Source organism: Engraulis encrasicolus, chromosome 20 (assembly GCF_034702125.1).
Source record: "Engraulis encrasicolus isolate BLACKSEA-1 chromosome 20, IST_EnEncr_1.0, whole genome shotgun sequence".
In the NCBI taxonomy this organism is placed as follows: domain Eukaryota; kingdom Metazoa; phylum Chordata; class Actinopteri; order Clupeiformes; family Engraulidae; genus Engraulis; species Engraulis encrasicolus.
In genome coordinates this window covers 10,674,583-10,694,116 of record NC_085876.1, presented here as the reverse complement: position 1 = coordinate 10,694,116, position 19,534 = coordinate 10,674,583, and the positions used below count along the sequence as shown (strand labels likewise).

The 19,534-nt window shown below is 43.5% G+C and overlaps 2 protein-coding genes across 2 annotated transcripts; one reads left to right on the top strand and one right to left on the bottom strand.

The window, feature by feature from the left end:
- The first annotated feature begins 39 nt into the window (after positions 1-39).
- On the top strand, positions 40-9,573 carry gmnn (geminin DNA replication inhibitor). Its single transcript, XM_063185405.1, has 7 exons — positions 40-157; positions 929-1,028; positions 2,220-2,318; positions 4,622-4,778; positions 5,465-5,547; positions 8,060-8,170; positions 8,986-9,573. The coding sequence occupies exons 2-7, from the start codon at positions 966-968 to the stop codon at positions 9,244-9,246; spliced, it is 774 nt and encodes a 257-aa protein (XP_063041475.1). The 5' UTR covers positions 40-157; positions 929-965; the 3' UTR covers positions 9,247-9,573.
- Positions 9,574-12,531: 2,958 nt separating this feature from the next.
- Positions 12,532-18,207, bottom strand: LOC134435716 (armadillo-like helical domain-containing protein 2). Its single transcript, XM_063184764.1, has 4 exons — positions 17,895-18,207; positions 15,071-15,213; positions 13,462-13,664; positions 12,532-12,779 (listed from the first exon to the last, which is right to left on the bottom strand). The coding sequence occupies exons 1-4, from the start codon at positions 18,097-18,099 to the stop codon at positions 12,599-12,601; spliced, it is 732 nt and encodes a 243-aa protein (XP_063040834.1). The 5' UTR covers positions 18,100-18,207; the 3' UTR covers positions 12,532-12,598.
- Between the last annotated feature and the right edge of the window lie 1,327 nt (positions 18,208-19,534).

The following is a 19,534-nucleotide window of genomic DNA, read 5'->3' as shown; positions in this document are numbered from 1 at the left end:
TTACTACTGGAGGAGGAGGGGAGGAAAATCAAGTGACCACTGTTCGCGCGGGGACAAAGCCACGTGACTCCACAACTACTTAAGATAGTGGCGCGCTTCTGAACAGTGTTGTGAGAGGACTCGCTAAATTTTGGACACGCACATCACGAATACATAAGTAAGTGACTGCTAGTTTATCACTAATTCTACATATCATTCAGAATGGCTTGATACTTGGAATGCTGTGTTTGGTACGGGCGAGTGCAAGCCATGTTTGGTTAATCTTCTCGTGCCTCCAATTGCTATAGCAAACTAGCTATTCATCTAGCAATCATGTAACAATATCCCATACTTACAGCTAGAGAGCTAGTTTAATTATATGCTTGAGAAAATGCGATGTAAGTAAGTCAATAAAGTAAGTAAGTTAATAGTGTGATGACACCTCAGTACGATTGAATGGTTGCAATAGGCTTGGAAAGATGTTTCCTTGGTTATTTTCTCGTGGCCTATTTTCTTGGAAAGGTGGTGTACCTGACTTGTTTGGGTAGCAAATACGTAGAACTATAATGAAGCAAAGTTCTCAAGACGTGACACTCTTGAGGTCATGCGGTTGGATTTATTAAAAGTAACGATATGGGAATTCATGGTAATCATGCCAATAGTTAGTGTAATGGTTGATTACATTTGTGAAAAAGTGATGGGGACAAGCTAGGATCATCTCAAAAGTGGTATGGACATGTCCCCACCATCCACACCGAATTAGAGCCATACCCAGTCTAGCTAGTTTAACTCTGTATACTGGTGAGGCGTTTGGCCAACTTGTTTGGGAGCAGTGTGGTCAATTTCAGTCTCCAAGATGAAACGTGAGGCATTTCATTTATGAAATATGTGCACGAGTATGTCGGGTGATCATTCAGCGTCTCTATTTGCCTCGTCTTTTAATGTATAGGCCTCATCCTTCAGACTATTTGAGGAGAAAAACAAACATGGCATCCATCAGGAAACTGAAACCCTCTGACAGACTCCAGGCTTCCTCTGACAATATCAAGGTAAGCGAGAGAACCAAGTTCCAGGAATGATCATACTCCTGTCTAGGCTACTGTGTTTGATGGTAAAGTTACCAAAAATATGGTACCCATTGTTGTAGATAAGTCTGTCAATGATTTGTAGTTATGATGTTTTGCTGTTTGTTTGACATTACATGTATTTTTAGGTAAGTAATGAAATGGGCCATTATAGTCCTGGTTATTGCATTTGGGCTGTGTTCTAGCCCTTGTTTTGTTCACATTTCATCCACTTAAGCTAAAATCCCACCGCCTTCTAGATTAAAGGCAATCTGATCAAGTTACAAGGGTCTCATTTGTCCCAACAACCCGTTAACAGGCTTTGAAGTGTGCAAATTAATCATTGTGAGAACAGTCGTTAGGAATCGTTCTGTATTGTCTTCGCGTCAAAACATTAACCAGCCCCCTCGCGCCCTCATCCAGTGACCAGAAGCTGGTTCCCACGGGGTGTGTGCGTGCAGCAAAGTTGGCGCGCCAGCCACTAGCCAATGGCAGCGTGTGGGAATGAGAGGTGTTGAGACTTGAGTCATGGGGCAAGGTCTGCCCCTTTCCCACGCAAGCTTGCAGAAACATGCGCACGCACGCTCGCCTCACATTGCCGCCCAGACAAGCACACCAACGCCTCAGTTTGCCACCCAGACGGCCCATCTATTCACTCCCCCTCCTGGCAATGCGTGTACACCTACGTCTGGGTGGACAAGGGAGGTGTGTGTGTGACTCCTATTCATGCACCCCTTCTGACAATACCTCTGCTCTGCCTAGTGTAACCGGAGATGAATAGCTGTTTACAAAGGTGGAATTTGGAGAGGAGCCTTTTCAACAGCCAATAGTAGTCTACTCCTTCAACTTAGGGGCTTCCCCTGTATTTGTGGTGAAGGGGTGTACCATACCTACCGGCACAGATGGGGATGATTGTTTAGTTGTCCCAAATTCAAAGACAACGGTTTGACCAAACTGAAGATTAACATGCTGATGAACAGATGGTGAAAGCGGGAAACCACCACTAGTCCTGTGAGTGGGAAGGAAGGGGTTGTGTGGAATCAGAGGCAGGTGATGCATCAACATTGGCAACGCTGTATTCATATTTGCTGCCCTATGGTGTGAATACCACCCACACACTCCAATAAATGATCAAACAGTTATTTTTAATTCACTATTTTTCTTGTTTATTTCCAGAGCTTTTTCCAGGCCCCAGCCTCTGGCCCTTGCGCAAGGAGAACCCTTCAGGCCCTGCAGCCCTCTGCGGTGAACAAGAACATCAAAAGAACTGCGGAGGTAGGTGGCGCACACACATGCCCATTTTGACACAAGGTTGTATGGGGCACCTAAGTCAAGCCCCTTTACTTCCTGGCCATGGGGCCATAACTCATAATTTTGAATTGCAGTGAATAGGCGAGTCAAAACCTGAATAAATCCTGGTTCCATTTGACATGCTCTGGATTTCAAACATGATGGTAGCTATTTTTAAGTATTTGGATTGGCTTAACCCTTTAGCTACCAGAACTTTTTTTGAATAGGCCGGAATTCTACCAAGAATTCTAAGAAAAAAGCTGCATTTTGGTCATATTTTAAATAATGTCAAATAACTTGAAAAGACATGAAAAGTGTCAATTACAAGTTACTTTCATATTAAAGTAGAGAAAACACACTTTTAAATGGTATATCATTTATGGATAATTAATTGTTCAGTATTCCCATAGAGTGCCTTTGATGTGGATTAAATGATTAAAATGTGATCAAATCCGATATTATCTAGGCCTATCTATCTATATATCTATATATTTAGGCCTATCTATCTATCTATCGATCTCTCTATCCATCTATCTATCTATCCTTCGTCTATCCATCCATCCATCCAGGGTCAAAGTTGAACAATGATCATGTGACGACAACAAATGTCGTTCACCCAAAAGTCCTGTTTCCAAGCGGTTTCAAGCGGTGTAACTGTAATGGACTACACTAGCTTATAATGTTTGAACTTAAACCATGCCAAAGACGTGTAAGGATAACCGTAGAAGTGTCAGCGATAGCAGCCAGGACATGAATGGAGCTGTAAGGAAGTTTCCCCTCCCAATTTGGCACAGGTAAGACGCGCCAGGCATCACCGAGTAATACGGAATTGAAGTGCTACAAACACCACGTTGGTAGGCGATTATTGGAAGTTAGCATTCAACTCAACGTCTTCACGCACATTTTTGTGAAGGACACAGTAGTAACAGTCCTTGACTGCTTTGCCAAAGCTGACACGCAAAATGAATAGCCTATCATGCTGCGCTTCCAGAAGCGCTGTTACGCAGAGCTGTCGCATCGTTGTTCCAGGAAACTAAGATAGTTGGATACCAACATATGGTTTGACTCTGAAAACACACCGAAGACGGTTTACATTTTTAATATGTAGCGTGTAGACATCGGCTGGACAGTTGTGTTTGCTATTTAGGACCATGGCAGAACTCATCACAGTTGAACACCATCTCATAAGCCTAATAAAACAACATGATCTAAAATAGCCTAAAATAGTCATAAACATGTGCTGTTGACCATGAAAATAGATCGAAGAGGGTTGGAAGTTTTCATATTTAGTGTATATTGGTTGTAGAAACAGAATGGTTGTGTTTGTAGCCATCCAATCTCGGACGGCCGTCATTTGAATTGAAGGCAGATTGCCAAATCGCATAAAGCGGCGCATCTCGTAATAAAATCTAAAATACTGAAAAATAAAATAATATAAACATATAGTTTTTATACTGAAAGTATATCGAGGAGGGTCTATAATATTGAGCTAAAGTGTTTGAAAGCTGGAAAAACTGCATGAAAATATGAAAATATATGAAAATTCATATGAAAATATTCCGGCCGGCCGCGGCCGTTATGGTACAGATCCAGCCGGACGTTCACGGCCGTTATGGGAGCTAAAGGGTTAAGACCACTTCCCAGGCCCCATGAGCCAACCAGAAGGGGTGGAGACTTGGGTACCCCATATGGTAGTGTTCCATCATGTCATCTTAAACCAATTTTTTAGTCTTTCTACTTGATTTAGACATGTGAAGGGCTTTCTTTAACTAACATGTTCCGACTGTAGCTTCAGTCATCCTCAGAGGCGTATGCTAAGTGTTGATACCGTTTGACTCCATTTTGAGACATGCCAAATGTTGGGGTATTTAAGTGCTGTTAAATGGAGTCATTCATGAAAGGCCAGAGTTCAGGGGCAAACGTCCTGTGTTCGGAAAGTTGAAAACACTTCCACATATTTGGTCCAACCAGTTCAATCATCTAGTGACATCGCCTGTTAAAGACTATGGACAGGAGTATCTTCATTTCTCAATATTAGTATTAATTTGAATATGGGTATTATTACATGTACTCTGGGAATTATGGTCAGTGCCCACAAATGTGGACATGGAAAGCACACACACTCCTCCTTGTGGTATTTTCCACTGGTCAACTTGTTACAAAATGTAGATTTGTTGTTGATCCTGGATAATATCAACTTCTAAGGGCACAAGAAAGGCACATTAGTCTGTGGGTGTATGTAGCTTTTGGAATGTCCTGTAATGCATTCCATGACCGTTCTGTTCCAGACGGGTAAGGCGGTTCCGAAGCGGAAGCTGTGGAATGCGGAGCAGGTGAAGGGTTCTAAGAGGGTCAAAGCGGAGGTGGCTGTGCGGAGTGTGGACTCTGAGAATGACAACATCCCACAGGGGGTCACCCGAGAGGCCTATGAGCTCATGGTCAAGGGTAAGACCTCACACATGTTACAGCCCTAATTTCATTTGGATCAGTAGAGTGTATGGCAGTATACATGGCATCATTTAATGAAGCCAAGCCTTGCAATACAAACATTGCTAAAAAAAATATTACACAGCGCACATTTTAAGTTTGTCCAGAATTACGCATTCATAAATGTTACATTTTCCACAAATACTTGCTATCTTCATCAAATTCTAAGTATTCAGTAAGTGTGTCCTAGTCAGTACACCCTGTCACCATGGGTAACTTTCTTTGCCTCTGTTTAGTTACACATATTATCATGCAACTGTAAATCCAGCTGTGGTATTGCACCTGGCATCACACATTTGTAGTTGAAATGCTGCCACTCCAGAGAATAACCACTAGTGATTGGCTACCTATGTTCAGAAGCTACAATCCAGTGCCACACATTTAAAGACTGTTTTGCTACTTCGTTTTATAGGGCATTTGGACAAGTGAGAAAATTCTAAAGTGAAAGTTCTAAATCAAAACTGGTCAAATGCTGGTGAAATTTCAGTTTGACTGGTAGAAAAGATCAACTTACTAGCCACTGACTTATGAGTGAATGTGTGTTTGGCTACTAAAATTATAACCTCTACTAGCCACTTATCCTGGTGATGAATAAAAGTGAATTTGGAGTTCTGCTAATGCCCACCTTCGGTCTCCCCCTCCAGAAACCACCCCGTCGTCCTACTGGAAGGAAGTGGCAGATGAGCGCCGCAAGGCCCTGTATGACGTGTTGCAGGAGAACGAGAAGGTGAGGGGAGTCGGTTAATGACTGAAGGAGACGCAGACTAATGTTTAGCCACCTCAGGCTCCTTTCCCACGCTCTCTCCACACCTTAGCCCTGGACACCATTTCAGCATGCTTTAAGTGGGATCCTTCTGACCGTTAAGTGTGTACACTTTAACCTTGGTAACTCACCTGTGTCCAATACCGCCCATTGCTTCTGGAGGGTCACGAGAGGGGAAACTCTGACTTGCAGAGTTGATTCTGTCCTTTCCCACGCTCCACCGAAGACATGGACATATTTCAGCATGTTTTAGTCGGGTCTTTCTGACCTTAGCATGTACACTTTAACCCTGATGACCTAGCGCAAAGGGGTCACCTGTGACGCTTCACCAAGTCACTTGTGTGCCTCCACCCCCTAGGCCTGGACGCAGAGGTTCATTCTGAGCTTCATGTGTACCCTGATGCACACAGGAATCAGCAGGGCTTAACATGGGTCACCTTAACTCTGATTTCATGTCTCTTGAGTCCTCACCCCTATACCTCTAAAAAGCCAAACAGAGCCAGGCTCAGTGCCTGATTTCAGGCTTGACCGATTTTACTACAAGAATACAAAAAAATGAATGTCTTCCTTATTTCTAAATATCAGTTTCAGGCTCAGGGTTTTCTTCTCGAGCTTGCATGCAGCTCAGCACCCATTTCCCATCATCCTTCCATCATCAGTCATCCACCCACCTTAGCCAGTCTTACTTGGACTTTCACCACTACCAGCTTAACCCACCGCCCAGACTCGCAGTAATGTTGGGATTCGAACCCACAACCCTCTAATCTCAACGCCCGTCTCTTGAACAATTAGGCTACGGCTGCCTTTTTGCAATAGTTTCCCACGCTCCTCTCGACAGCTATCTGGACACTTATCTTCTCCACCCTTTTTTAGTACCCTCATCCCAGCACACCTTCACTGTGACTGAGATGACACCGACCTCTGGCCTGCCTCCTTTCCCACGTACGGTAGAGGATGGCTGGGCACAGTACTGCAGCTCACTCAGACCTCAACCAGGGATTAGGACATGGATGAACGTGGGAAACTTTTGTTAAGAGATAACCTCTTGGTGGTTTGATGGGTTTTTATCTTTGTGTCTCTCAACGTGGGCTCTTCAGCCCACAAACCCCACTCCTGGAGAGCCCTTGGGGTGGGGCGTTGAATGAGGACAACGTAAGATGTTACCTAATGCATTAAAGCACACCTAAATGGCAAATTGCTACACGGAAGCATACATGAAGAACAGTTAGTTAGTACGTTCCGTTTTCATCTTAATCATGATGTTTGAGGGCATTAACAGGCCTTCACCCTTGCTGAGCTGACTGCCCTGGCACCCTCAGCCTCCCTTGTCTCCCGTGTGTGTGGCTGGGATGGCTGTACTAAACGGTACCAGCCTGACCCAAATATATGCACGCACGCACGCACGCACGCACGCACGCACGCACGCACGCACGTGCAGTGCCTTCCTCACCTCCTAGATGCAAGATGACTATTACATCATAATACAAGTGAGGGAGCATAAAACTTTAAGGTTTTACACTCCCTAACAGCAGTAGATAACTACAGTATGTGCTGACCGCTTAGTGAAGGTGAGAATCCCATAGTTTGGACTATATGCTGAGTTCAATAGTGCAGGGTTTACAGCTCTGTTGTGTATTATAAAGCGACTTCCAAAGGTACTCCTAGGGTCCCTTTCAATAGCTCGCCTCCCGTCTCCTTTTGCTTGAGGCCTTGTGCTTCACTGACTTCCTACCCTGGAGAAGACCATGAGGCTTCCCCGCTGTCAGCCTGGTACGGCACAATAACTTTTGAGGTTTTTTTCCTCATTTGCAGTAGTGATGTTGAATGGGTAAAATGACCTTTTTGTTTTTTTAGTTATTGTGTAAAACTTCTATTGTCAATGTCTTTCCTCACATTACGAGGGCACAAACAGAGTGGGGGCTTGGATGTTGAAGGGAACCCCTTGACATGGTTGAGCAGTCTGATGCAGACACGCCCTCAGCCCTATCTAATCTTCTAGTTCTGGGTAACTGGACCCTGGTAGCAACATGTTGGTTATAGAATAGGATGTTGCACAGTTGAATATGGTGTTATTGAGGGTAGTTGTTGCTGTAATGTGACCTAAATGGGATGAAGCAACTATGTGGTTAAGGAATTGTGAATGCAGTGATGGGATCCAACTAACCTCAATTCCTAAAGTGGGAATAAAGTTGTTGTTTTTTTCTTGCGAGTTGTGGTGCGCAATGCTGCTAGAAGGGTAATATGACTACTATGGGTTGCGGAGTGACTACTGTCCGTCACCTACTTATCCGTTGCCCACAACTAGCGTTCAGTCATACAAACTAAAGTGGGAATGGCCACAGACATCCTGAGTTCAGAAGGCAAAAGCCCTACCACGGTTTTTGTTCTAGCCAATTCCGTTTAGGGTCTCAGTCCTGGTTGTCTTCCTCTGAGTATAAAGGTATTGACTGGTGTTCTCTTTTTGTGTGTTCCCCAGTTGCACAAGTCTATCGAGGCAAAGGACGAGGAGATAACGCAGCTGAAGACTGAGAATGCGGAGCTACAGGAACTGGCACAGCACGTACAGCACATGGCCGATATGATCGAGGTGAGCACAACTCCGTATAGACCAGGGGTGGGGAACCTTTTTCATTCGAGGGGCCACTTCAAATTCATCCGAGGGCCTGTTAAAGTCCTCCGAGGGCCATACATGAAGACAAAGCCAGGATTTCCCCCTGCACATTAGGCCTATATTGAAGACGGCCACCTTTAAAACAGATCCCACCTTCTTTAGGTCCCCTGAATGGAACTTAATTGTATTGCAAATGTATTTAAGACTCCATCACAAAAGATGTCATATTTCATGTGAAGCTGCATAACATTAAAATTGTATCGGGGGGGCCGGATAAAACGGCCTCAAGGGCTGCAAACGGCCCTCGAGACAGGTTCCCCACCCCTGGTATCAGGGGCGGAGATATAGGGAGGGCAAGCAGGGCATCTGCCCCTGGGCCCAGGGCCCTCCTGTATTGGTAGTGGGGCCCTATTGTGACCAGGGCAGGCCGTATGGAGGGCCCTTCAAGTGTCTTGCCCTGGGGCCCTATGTGCAATTGTTCCGCCACTGCCTGGTATAGACACTTGTCTTAAATGCCCGTTTCAACGTTGCCCATGCTCACATTACATTTCCTGTCTGTAGAAAGTTCCGGTTGGCCTGCCCATAACCTAAGTGATTTAGCATTAGTAACTGCTACCAAAATGGTAATGACTATGCCCGTGTAGCCATGGATTATAAGGTGGCTTGGGACCAGTTGCGAAAAGCCATTCAAACGTTTGCTGTTCAGTTTGTTTTACCAAAACGTGAAAATATGTGCCCAAGTTGACCTCCCTGTCTCTCGTGCTCTCTCTCTCTCTCCTCATGGTTTGCAGAGGTTGACTGGAAAGACTGCAGATAATGACGACCTGCGTGATCTTGCCTTCGACGCGGAGGAGGAGGAGGAAGATGACGAGGAAGATGAACAGGAGTCAGAAGGTGAGGAAGAGGACTCTCAAGATGATGATGACGACGAAGAGGAGGATTCACAGAATGAAGAGGCGGAAGAGTCTGCAAGTGAGGGCTCAGAGGACACTTGTAACACTCGGTCGTCTACAGATGGCCAGGAAGACTCCGAACCCAGTACAAGTGCCTAACTAGCTGGACTAATGTTGACACACAGACACACAGACACACAGACACACAGACACACAGACACACAGAGTGGGCTTCCAAATGGAGTATAGTCAATCCAGCACTGCAGTGCAGCCTGGACAGTTCTACACAAAAGTAATGTGTGCAATCGACCACTTTGTTCAGTGGAAAAAGACATGGTATTTTTATTGATATTTTATTTCAGGTGGTATTTTATTTGCTTTACTCATGTTTAAACTTTTGAGTGCAAGTTTTTTTTTTTGCACACTTTGTGTACATATGCCGTTTTTATAACATGTACACATGTACAATAAACTGCCATATTTTTTTATAACCAAGTCTTGCATTCGTCCAGGGGGTGGGTAGGTTAGGAGTAGAGATGTATAGGATCCAAGATCCGGTTCCGGATCCGGCAGGATAATAGGGTTTTTCAGACTATCCGGATCCGGCAGGATCTTAAGCAGTGGATCCGGCAGTTACCTAAAAATCAGGATCTGGGGCATCTCTACTTTTTACGTAGCCTAGGCTTTTCAGTCAGTCTTTCACAACCCCAATCGCTGCATAGTGAAAGCCCTTTGGAAGCGGCTATTGAAGGCAGTGTGCAAAGTCTGTTCCCATAAGTCCCATCACTCAGCGGCCATCTTGGCTACGCCTCAAACTGACTATTTGAAATTAGTCAGTGATGGGGTATATAAGAATGAATGGGGGAAATAATGTTGTGTGACAGTGGGACAACACAGCGATACACAACTCATGGTTGGAATCACAATGAAAAACTGGGTTTAATGGCCGTCTTAGAATGACCGAAACATGAAAGTAACACTTTAAAACAGCGTTTTTCTTTATGCTATTTTTGATCTGCGCATGCGCCACATTCCACGACAACGTTCTGTTTTGCGGCAGGTGGGAGCAAGTTGCGTGGACTTCACCTCTTCCGGCCGGCTGTCAAACGGGCATCCATTCTCCAGTCATCGTACAGAAAAGACACTGGATTTATTTTCTGATAGCCAAAGCAGTAAGCACAATGGTCGTCCCTGCTCATCAGTAATAAAGAAATAGGCTATTGAATAAATTAATGATGTAGGCTAGCCTGCCTCAAAATTGGTGTTTTAAACTGTGATATCATGTTGTTGCCTAAACTGATATCTGATAATAGCTATGACCAACGGTGAAAATATAGGCCTATAAGAAAAAAAAGCTAAACTGATCAAAGTTGAATGTCTTGCAGACTTGCTCCCGTTTTGCTTTTTCTTACTTATTTGTTTTCAACCATAAGAAAAACCACAAAGGGTGTGCACATATGCGGTTTGTTTCCGTGATTATATCTGTCCCTTTGTCTTGCACCTGCATTTTGGATGGGCGCAGAAAGGTGATTAATGGTCGAGTTGCGCTCTCTGCCCAATTCACAATGAAGTTTCCACGGACGGCAAACAAACCACATGGCCGCCAGCAAACAAACCGATTAGGTACGAGCAGTCGTAACCCAGGTGAAAAACCCATATACTTAAAGTGTACTTTTTTTGACCGTACTTAGTACAAAGTGTACTATTTTCGGCGATTTAAAGTGCGCTTCATTGCACTATTAGTGTGCTGAAGCACTACTAAAGCAGTACTTCAGCACACTTGCAGCACACTGAGGATGCTAAATTGGCACCGCTTTTGGACAACTTTAAGTGCACTACAAGCATACTTTTGAAAGTATGCTCCAAACACGCTTTTCATGCATTCGTATGGCATTAATAGTGTGCTTGAGTACACTTCTATAACATTTTATTGTTACTAGAAGTACAATAAAAGTATATTAACTTCATGCTTATTTGGACTACATTGGAACATTTTAAGTATGTAAAAAGTATATCATATTAAGTATTGTAAATATATAACAGGTATGCTTGAAGTATATTTACAGTACACTCCCAAGTACATGAAATAATATAAATGTAATAGTACAATCCATGCTGGTCCTCAGAGCTTGTACATTACACACAGCCACATGTCACAGTAGTGATACAGTATGCATGCCTAGCACGATTGACATTTACAATCATTGCATTGTTACAGAGATTTCAGTTACACATTTCACTTTATTTCATTCTTGTTCCACCTTCCTGCAATTGATCATTTGAATTGATCTGTAATGGTGACCCTTGATTATTTGTTTGAACAACTAGTTCCAACTTACCTCTCACCATGATGTCATGGGAAGTGTGAGCCTATATATACCAGAACATATACGTGACCATCATAATGACGGTGGGAACATGGTCATTTTTTGTGTACCACTTTAAAATTTTAAAACTCCTACAATAAACGCAGAATATAACAATGAGTAATATTTTCATGCAAACCAAAGATATTCCTTAGAGGTCAATGGCTTTCTGTTTGAGAAATTGAGCTCCAAGAAGTGCATTACATGATGGTACATGCATGATGATGCATGATGGGTAAATGCACTTTGTGTAAGCACACTTTGAATATATTTGGATGAAGCACAATCATGGTGCACTTAGAAAAAGTATACTTCCAATATGTTAAAGTGATTTACTTTAAAGCGCACTATAGAAAATCACACTTCGAAGTCACTTGGGTGAAGTATAATCAAAGTGCACTTAAAAAAAGTGCAATTGCAATATGTTATTAAAAAATATACTTTTAGTAAGTTCACTATTAGAACACTATTAGTATATTCCTCTAAATACACTTTAGCCAAACATCTTCTAAGTGCACTTTATGTATGGTTCGCAAAGTGTACTTTCTTTGAGAGCAACTTAATTACATCTAATTTTAAGTAGGCCTACACTTTAAATAAGCATATTGTAAACATACTTTTTCTTAGCACAAAAAGTGTGAGTGCGCTTTTAACATGCTAAGTACACTTCAGTTGTGCTTTTATTGTACTAAATTGAACCACTTTTTCACCTGGGAAAGCTTTACGTTTGCACTTGCGTCGATACGATTGGAGAAGTGACAGCGCAGCTCAGCAAGCAATTGGCTCTCGTTACCGGACAGGTGGGAGTGACACCGGCAAACGCCATGTTCGCGTAGCCAAATGCTCTCGTTCATTCCTATGGAAGGTTTCATGAGTGGTTCGTCTCGTATAAGACCGTCTCTGCAGTGTGGCAGTAAGCCAATGAGTCTTAAAAATAGTTCGCGGCAACATAATGAAAAGGGCCCATGTGTGCGAGTTGTATTTCAACCGTTTCGTAGGATCCTGTATCCGGTTCCAGATCCGGCAGGATCTTAAGCAGTGGATCCGGTATCAGGATCCTAAAAATCAGGATCCGGTGCATCTCTAGGAGTTTTTTTATTTTTGTAATGCGTGTATAAATCTCAGACTGAAGTACAGGATGTAGCTCAGTCTTCCTCAGGTATGGTGTTGTGTCCCCCGTCCTCTTCCTCGGTCTTGCCCTCTCGCTCGGTCTCATCCTCCATCTCCACCTGGTCACCCCCTCCCTCCTCAGTCACTGGCTCCTCCGTATCGCTCGGCCAGAAGCCCAGCACCTTGAGCAGGACTGCAGCGTGGTTCTTTGGCCACCTAGAGAATTGATTTAAAAAAAAATAAAAAAAATTGGCAGGCCTTTAGCATGTGGTCCTTTTTTATTGTGCAGCTCATTCTGGGGTGTTAAATTAATCTCTGAATAGAGTCTTCAAACTAATCTCTTGCCCAAGTGTTGTGAATTGACCATTTTGTGACACTTCCAAGTTGAAGTTAACCTACTATGGTTGTACTCTTGACCTTTTTGAATGAGAATTAAGCATTTCTATGGATGAAGGCCATTCCCTTCTCCAGGGTCACGACACCGCATACCGGTGAAGATTGTGCACATCCCAGGAAAAGGTGCAGGACAAAGATTTTCAGTCCGCACACTTAATTTTTTTTCTTCATGACTGGATTTCTTTACTCCCAGCCAAGAAATGAAGCAACAAAAGATGACCCCCCCCCCCCCCCCCCAAGTGTGCGGACTCCTCACGCCGAAGTCATACAGGTTGGCCATGGTGACCAAGATGAGCATGTTTGTCTTGTTGCAGTGTTAAAACGCCCAAAACGGTAGCACCAAATTGCACTCCAGATAAATATACTGACTTGCATCAGCACTTATTTGTTAACTTGATTGTATGGGATGTAGCAAAAGAAGCAGCAAAATATAATTTTGAAAAGTATGTACTTGGTCATACTCAGGAAGTGTTGCATTTAAGTATTTTCATGGGATAATCACCATGCCCAATCCAGGGCTGCGGCAGCCTCCAGGTGTGCCTGTAGGTGGGGCATGGTAACCAGGACCCGCATGTTGGGGACGTTGTTGATGCACAGCATGTCCAGGGCGTAGCAGGCCCAGCGCTTCACCAGGTCCGAGCGCGAGCACTCAGGGGAGATGATGTCCATCAGGGTGGCTGAGGCGCCCAGCTGGCAGGCCTTGGCCTGGTTAAATCACAACAACAAAGGAAGCCAACAGGGGGGGACAAGTGGTCAGTTGTCCCAGGCCCAAGGGGCTGGAAGGGGGTTCTCATTACATTGGGTTCTCATAACATTGTATTTGAGACGTGACACCCTGCTGGTTGGCATATGACTGGTTAAATCATAATTACAAACATTGCGAACGTGTGTTGCAGGCCTTCCCCTGAGTGGTGAATCATCATTAACAGGGACATTTTAGAAATTTGTCAGTTTACTCGAATTTGGTTCCTCGAAGAACCCTCAATTGTCCTTGAGGGAGAACCGATAAAGCAGGGATGGGGAACCTTTTTCATTCGAAGGGCCACTTCAAAGTCCTCCAAGGGCCATAAAATCCACCGAGGGTTGCAGCAGAGAATCGTATATGAGAGTGAGATAAAGCAGGCGGGTTCTTTTCCGGTATCCACTTTACGTCGGGTGAACGCCCCTTTAGGAGACCTTCGATTAGGAGACCTTCGGAGTCTTGAGGTAGAGAATAAATGGAGTCCCCTTAGCGCTGTAGATGGCGGTAGCGCACGTCTTGTGCAAACACCACGAAAAGAGAAGAAGAAGGAGGGACAACGCCCCCTTAGGAGACTGAGCACACTCCCCCTTAGGGGGGACAACGCCCCCTTAGGAGACCATTGAGCACACGCTTTTGCATTGAGCGGGCGTGTTTCGATTCCTCTTATTATATATCCAACCTCTTTGGTCGTAGTATGAACACAAACTAGGATTTCCCCCTGCGCTTTAGGCCCAGTATTTGAAGGCAGCCACCTTTAAAACAGACCTCCCTTGAATATAACCTAATTGTATTGAAAATGTAATTTCTAAGATTCCTTTACTAAATATTTCATATTTCATCTGAAGCAGCATAACATTTAAAGTATGTCGGGGGTCGGATAAATCGGCCTCAAGGGTCGTTAACGGCCCTCGAGACATCCCCACCACTGCGATAAAGGTTGATCTGATGAACCTATACCATTACTGTATGGTACAACTCATAAGACAAACAAGACATCAACATACAAGACAACATACTGTACTGTATATATAAAAGAATACATTCTTTTCGTGGGAGTTCATGCACTAAAACAGACAAAAACATCAACATACAGACAACAAATAAGGAAAAACTAAACAAAAAAAAGACAGTAAATTGGTGAATGGTAAAAAGAAATACAATACAAGACTTGACTCCAATGTATTCTTTTCCTTTTTATATATACAGTACATACTCTGTATAACTGTAGTCTTGTAGGCCTATGCCTATATCTTGTCTACTAACTTATATGTTCTGTGTGGACCCCAGGAAGACTAGCTGAAGTGTTACATCAGCTAATTGGCATTCTAATAGAATACCAAATACAATACAATACAGTATGGCAGGTCACCTGGTTGGCCAGCTGAGCGTGCCAGAGGGAGGCCAGGCCCTCCAGCAGAGGGATCAGGTGTTCATCGCTCACATCCGGATGGGACAGCAGCTGGAGCATGATGGGGATGTACTCTGTCGTCAGCGTACCGCCCTCGTAACCACCTGCAGCACAGGCCAGCACAGATACTAGGTTAGGGCGTCAGACTTGTATCCAGGGCTCTAAATTAACTTTTTCCACCACCAGCCAATTTGGCTAGTGGACAATTTTTCTTACCAGCCAAACAGAAGCTCAACTAGCCATTTTTTTTAATCTCGCCAAAATAAACTATGCATTAGGCTAGTTATTTTTTTTCTAATTAAATGGTCATTTTGTCCAACTGTTTCTACAACACAGATACACTATAGGCCTGCATAGGCTACTATATGCCTACATAATAATTAAGCATATTATAGGCCTAGGCTATATATTTTTTCATTATTTTTTAACTTCTGCTTTATTTTTTACTTGCATTACTTAGGCCTAATTAATTTAATTAGTTTTTGTTCAATTCCTCTGAAAAACGCTGAATCACATCGCACAAGCCACTCACATAACAGACCTTAACATACAGTAACCAAGCACACAGCCAAACACTACAAAACCTCACATACGCACACCCCAAGGAAGGAGAGATGAGGGGAAAATGAGAGGAGAGAGGAGGAGCTCTTCTCTACCATGCGCAACAAAATGACAAGAAGCCTAGTTTAATTAAAAGTAAATAATATCTCGGGAATCTTCGCTTCCTTTGTTACTTCCACAGCTTCGTCGTTGGTTGCTTTTTTTTCTTTCCGATGGCGTGGGCTTTCCAACTTAGTTGCGCCACGACTCTGAACATTTCAGAAGACAACTGAACTGACAGCTACGGTCACACTACTCTGACAGTCGGCTCTCCTCCTCTGCCCTGGTCGCTATTTCGTTCCACAACCACTCATTTTTAACGTCACTATTTACAATTACTACTAGCATTCACCAACACACAGAACCTTGCTCTAACCCCCGCCACATTCTCATCACTCGCACAAAACATAGTCTACACAACAGAAGTAGCGCTATGCATAATCTGCGTAAGTCCTGTTATTGAAACGGTCAGGGTTTCGCTGCTTCAAAAATGCAGCCTGTTACAGCAAGGTTCATATAGTAATAATAGCAGTAGTGACGGGGTTGTAGCGAAAGCGACGAGAGCATAGGAGGAGAGCTGCCTGTCAGAATAGTGTGAGCGCAGCTTAGCTGACAGAAGGCTGGTCGTCTGAAATGTTTTCAATCCTGGCGCGCGCAACAGCACGGAGTTGACGCTCGATGCACTGGAAAGCCCACGGTGGGAGGCTACGTCGTGACGCTAGTGTCCATGGGTAATGTAGGAAATCTCGCCGTATAACGTTCGTCAGAGCAGCGGTTTACCGTTCATAAGTTACTGTACTCGGGCGCTACTAGCCAAATTGGCGGGTAGGTATTTTTTTCTACTAGCCAAAATGAATTTTCACCCGTGTTTGGCGTGTTGGCGTGTGTTAATTTAGAGCCCTGCTTGTATCCCAAAGGTTGCCGGTTCGACTCCCGACCCGCCAGGTTGGTGGGGGGAGTAATTAACCAGTGCTCTCCCCCATCCTCCTGCATGACTGAGGTACCCTGAGCATGGTACTGTCCCGCCGCACTGCTCCCTTGGGGCGCCGTTGGGGGCTGCCCCCTGGGTGAACCATAAATCTAATTTAGTTGTGTGCAGTGTGCAGTGAACACTTGTGTGCTGTGGAGTGCTATGTCACAATGACAATGGGAGTTGGAGTTTCCCAGTTGGGCTTTCGGCTACAGGTATTGTATGGAGGACTTTATTGTGTGTATCGTGTGATATACTGTGTATTGTGTGAAAGTGTAATGTGTGTCGGCTGGTTGACACTTTAAAGGTCCAGTATATCAATTTAGTCATTCGTTTTAAAAATGTAGGCCTATGCTGCCCAATTTGATAATTTCATGAATATTTGCGAAGTAATTGGAATTATACGTGCATGCAATAAGTACTTAGAAATTGATGGTGGTGGTGAGTTGGCTATTCATGAAAAAGTTCACATTTGTGAATGGGCAAAATGAATCCTGGAAATTAAAACAGCTACATACTTCCCTTTGATGTGCATAAAGTAATACAAAACTTCTCTACTGTATTCATTGTCAGGAACCTAGATTTCTCAGAGGAACTTATAGGTGACAAATAAAATATTACTTTGCAATGCAGTTTCAAACTGAAGTTTGAAGAAGAACCTCCTATTTCTACTCTGTAGCAGCAGCATTTTTTCTGGTAGTTTGCAGGATGCTGCCACTTTTAATGACCCACATGGCCTACAGAGGGCAGTAGAGTCATTCTCACAGTCACATAGATGGACACACCTCTGACACTGAAACCATTTTCAAAAGTGTGTATGATGATGTATGTATGATGTTTCTCAGTTGATATAAGTCAGTCTTGTTTGAATTTAGTTCGAGAATATCAGATAGGCCTGACCCTAAAGTGGTATAAGTTATTGTTAGAAGAAGGGAGAAGACGGAGATTTTTCTCTGCGACCCCTTCTAAAGTGTGAGCCCGTCTCTAAAATAATCTACAAAACCCCAATAGCACTGGCCACTGAGGAGCATCGGCCCACTGTGAAATACCCCGTACACCAGATTACCAGGCCTGCTCTGCTGTATGTTTAAAGTCCCTGCTGCGATAAGTTGTTTTTTTCCCCTCTGCAAGAAATAATGTAGGCCTACACTTGCTTATATATTGTAGGCCTACTTGACTTGTTACCCCGTGTAGGCCTATGCGAGCACTGGTTACCCGTGTATGCCAGCACGCCGAGGTCGTGTGCAGCCCGCACTCTGTTCTTGATGGGCAGGTGTTCGCTCTCCAGCTTCTCCCCGGCCTCCCTGATGCTCTTATCGTGATGGATCTTCCCTCTGTTCTCCTGGGAGTTACCCTGCGGATCATCTGTGCCCAGCAGGGCACCGACGTACTGGTTGAACTTGTACAGGTACTGATTCATGTTGAGGAATAGCCAACAACATGAAATGCTGTAAATGGAGTAAAGCAGGTCAGCATGTAGGGTTTGGGCGTTTCTGGATGCTACTGCAAACTCCAATCAGTGTGTTCCAGTGAAGGGTTCCAAAATCAATGGTCATAATCAGCTGTGTTCTATTCAGTTTGTGATGCAGGCAGACTGGGGACTGTGATATCATACAGCAGGGATTCCCACCCTCTTCCAACTTGGGACTCATTTGAAATTTTTCACAAATGTTCGCGAGCCATCTCTGACCTAATAAACAATACATTTAAATAAATAGTCAGTAGTCAGTAGTCCACTTAATCCACCCACAGAGTCCTGTAGTGGTAACTCACGTATAAACTATTGTCTAAAATGTATTTTATGGCTGTCACACCAAAGGACTACAAAACTAAGACATCTTGTGGTGGCAACACATAATTCATTGATCAAAGAACTTTGAGAGAAAAACCTAAAATCCACCCTTGCCATTGGCTTCTTAAGGGTCTAGAGTCACAATTTATGTACAGCTGGACCTTCAACAATAGATAATTATCCATATAATTACCCGTGTTAGTATGTCACACCACAGGACATTGTTTTCTGTGACAAAGTTTCATAACTCCATATGCTCTCAGAAAAACAGGAAAACAATAAGCATTGTCACTTGCTAAAATAGACACCTTGAACATGCCAGGGTTGTTTAGACAAATGACTGAGCTTTGATTATTTATTTAAAAATGTTTTAGTGTGAAGAACCAGGCTTGTGACAGTCACACCATAGGACAAATGTGACATTTGACTCAAAATTGAGTATACTTATTTAAACTCTGGATTAATTACACAGTACTTTTTCACAACATAGACTTAAGTTTAACCATTTAAAACATTAACAAATTTGAAAGCATGAATTAACTTCATTTTAAGAGCCTGTGACAGCAAAATTAACACGTGATGTCATCTACCCGCCTATATGTGGGAGGACAGTGAATAATGACAGCTATGCTGTCTTTTTCATTTTGTTTGTCTGTTTTACTTTTTGATGTGCTGTGACGTTTTTATTGTAGTATGGGTCTGAAGTTGAATTAATTCATCCCATTCAAGTACCACTATAAACTGCTATACAGAATAGGCCTGTGTCTTCTCACTACGTCTCACACGGTCATCAATCTGTGTGACAAAAAGCAGACTGGACAATTTGTAATTATGCAAAAATAAACTTTATTGTCACTTTTCAATAAACAGAGAGAATACTGTAAACCCCCGGACAGGAAGTAAAGAAAAAAACAGAATGATAAGTACAGAAGCTGATTCGCCACGTCGCCTAAAAGTCGTCAACAACACATTAGCTTCCTCTGCTCCAGTCACATGTTCAGCTTGCCCTGATTCAATCTCATATCTCACTGTCTCAACTCAAATTACCCTGCTCTCTGCCATG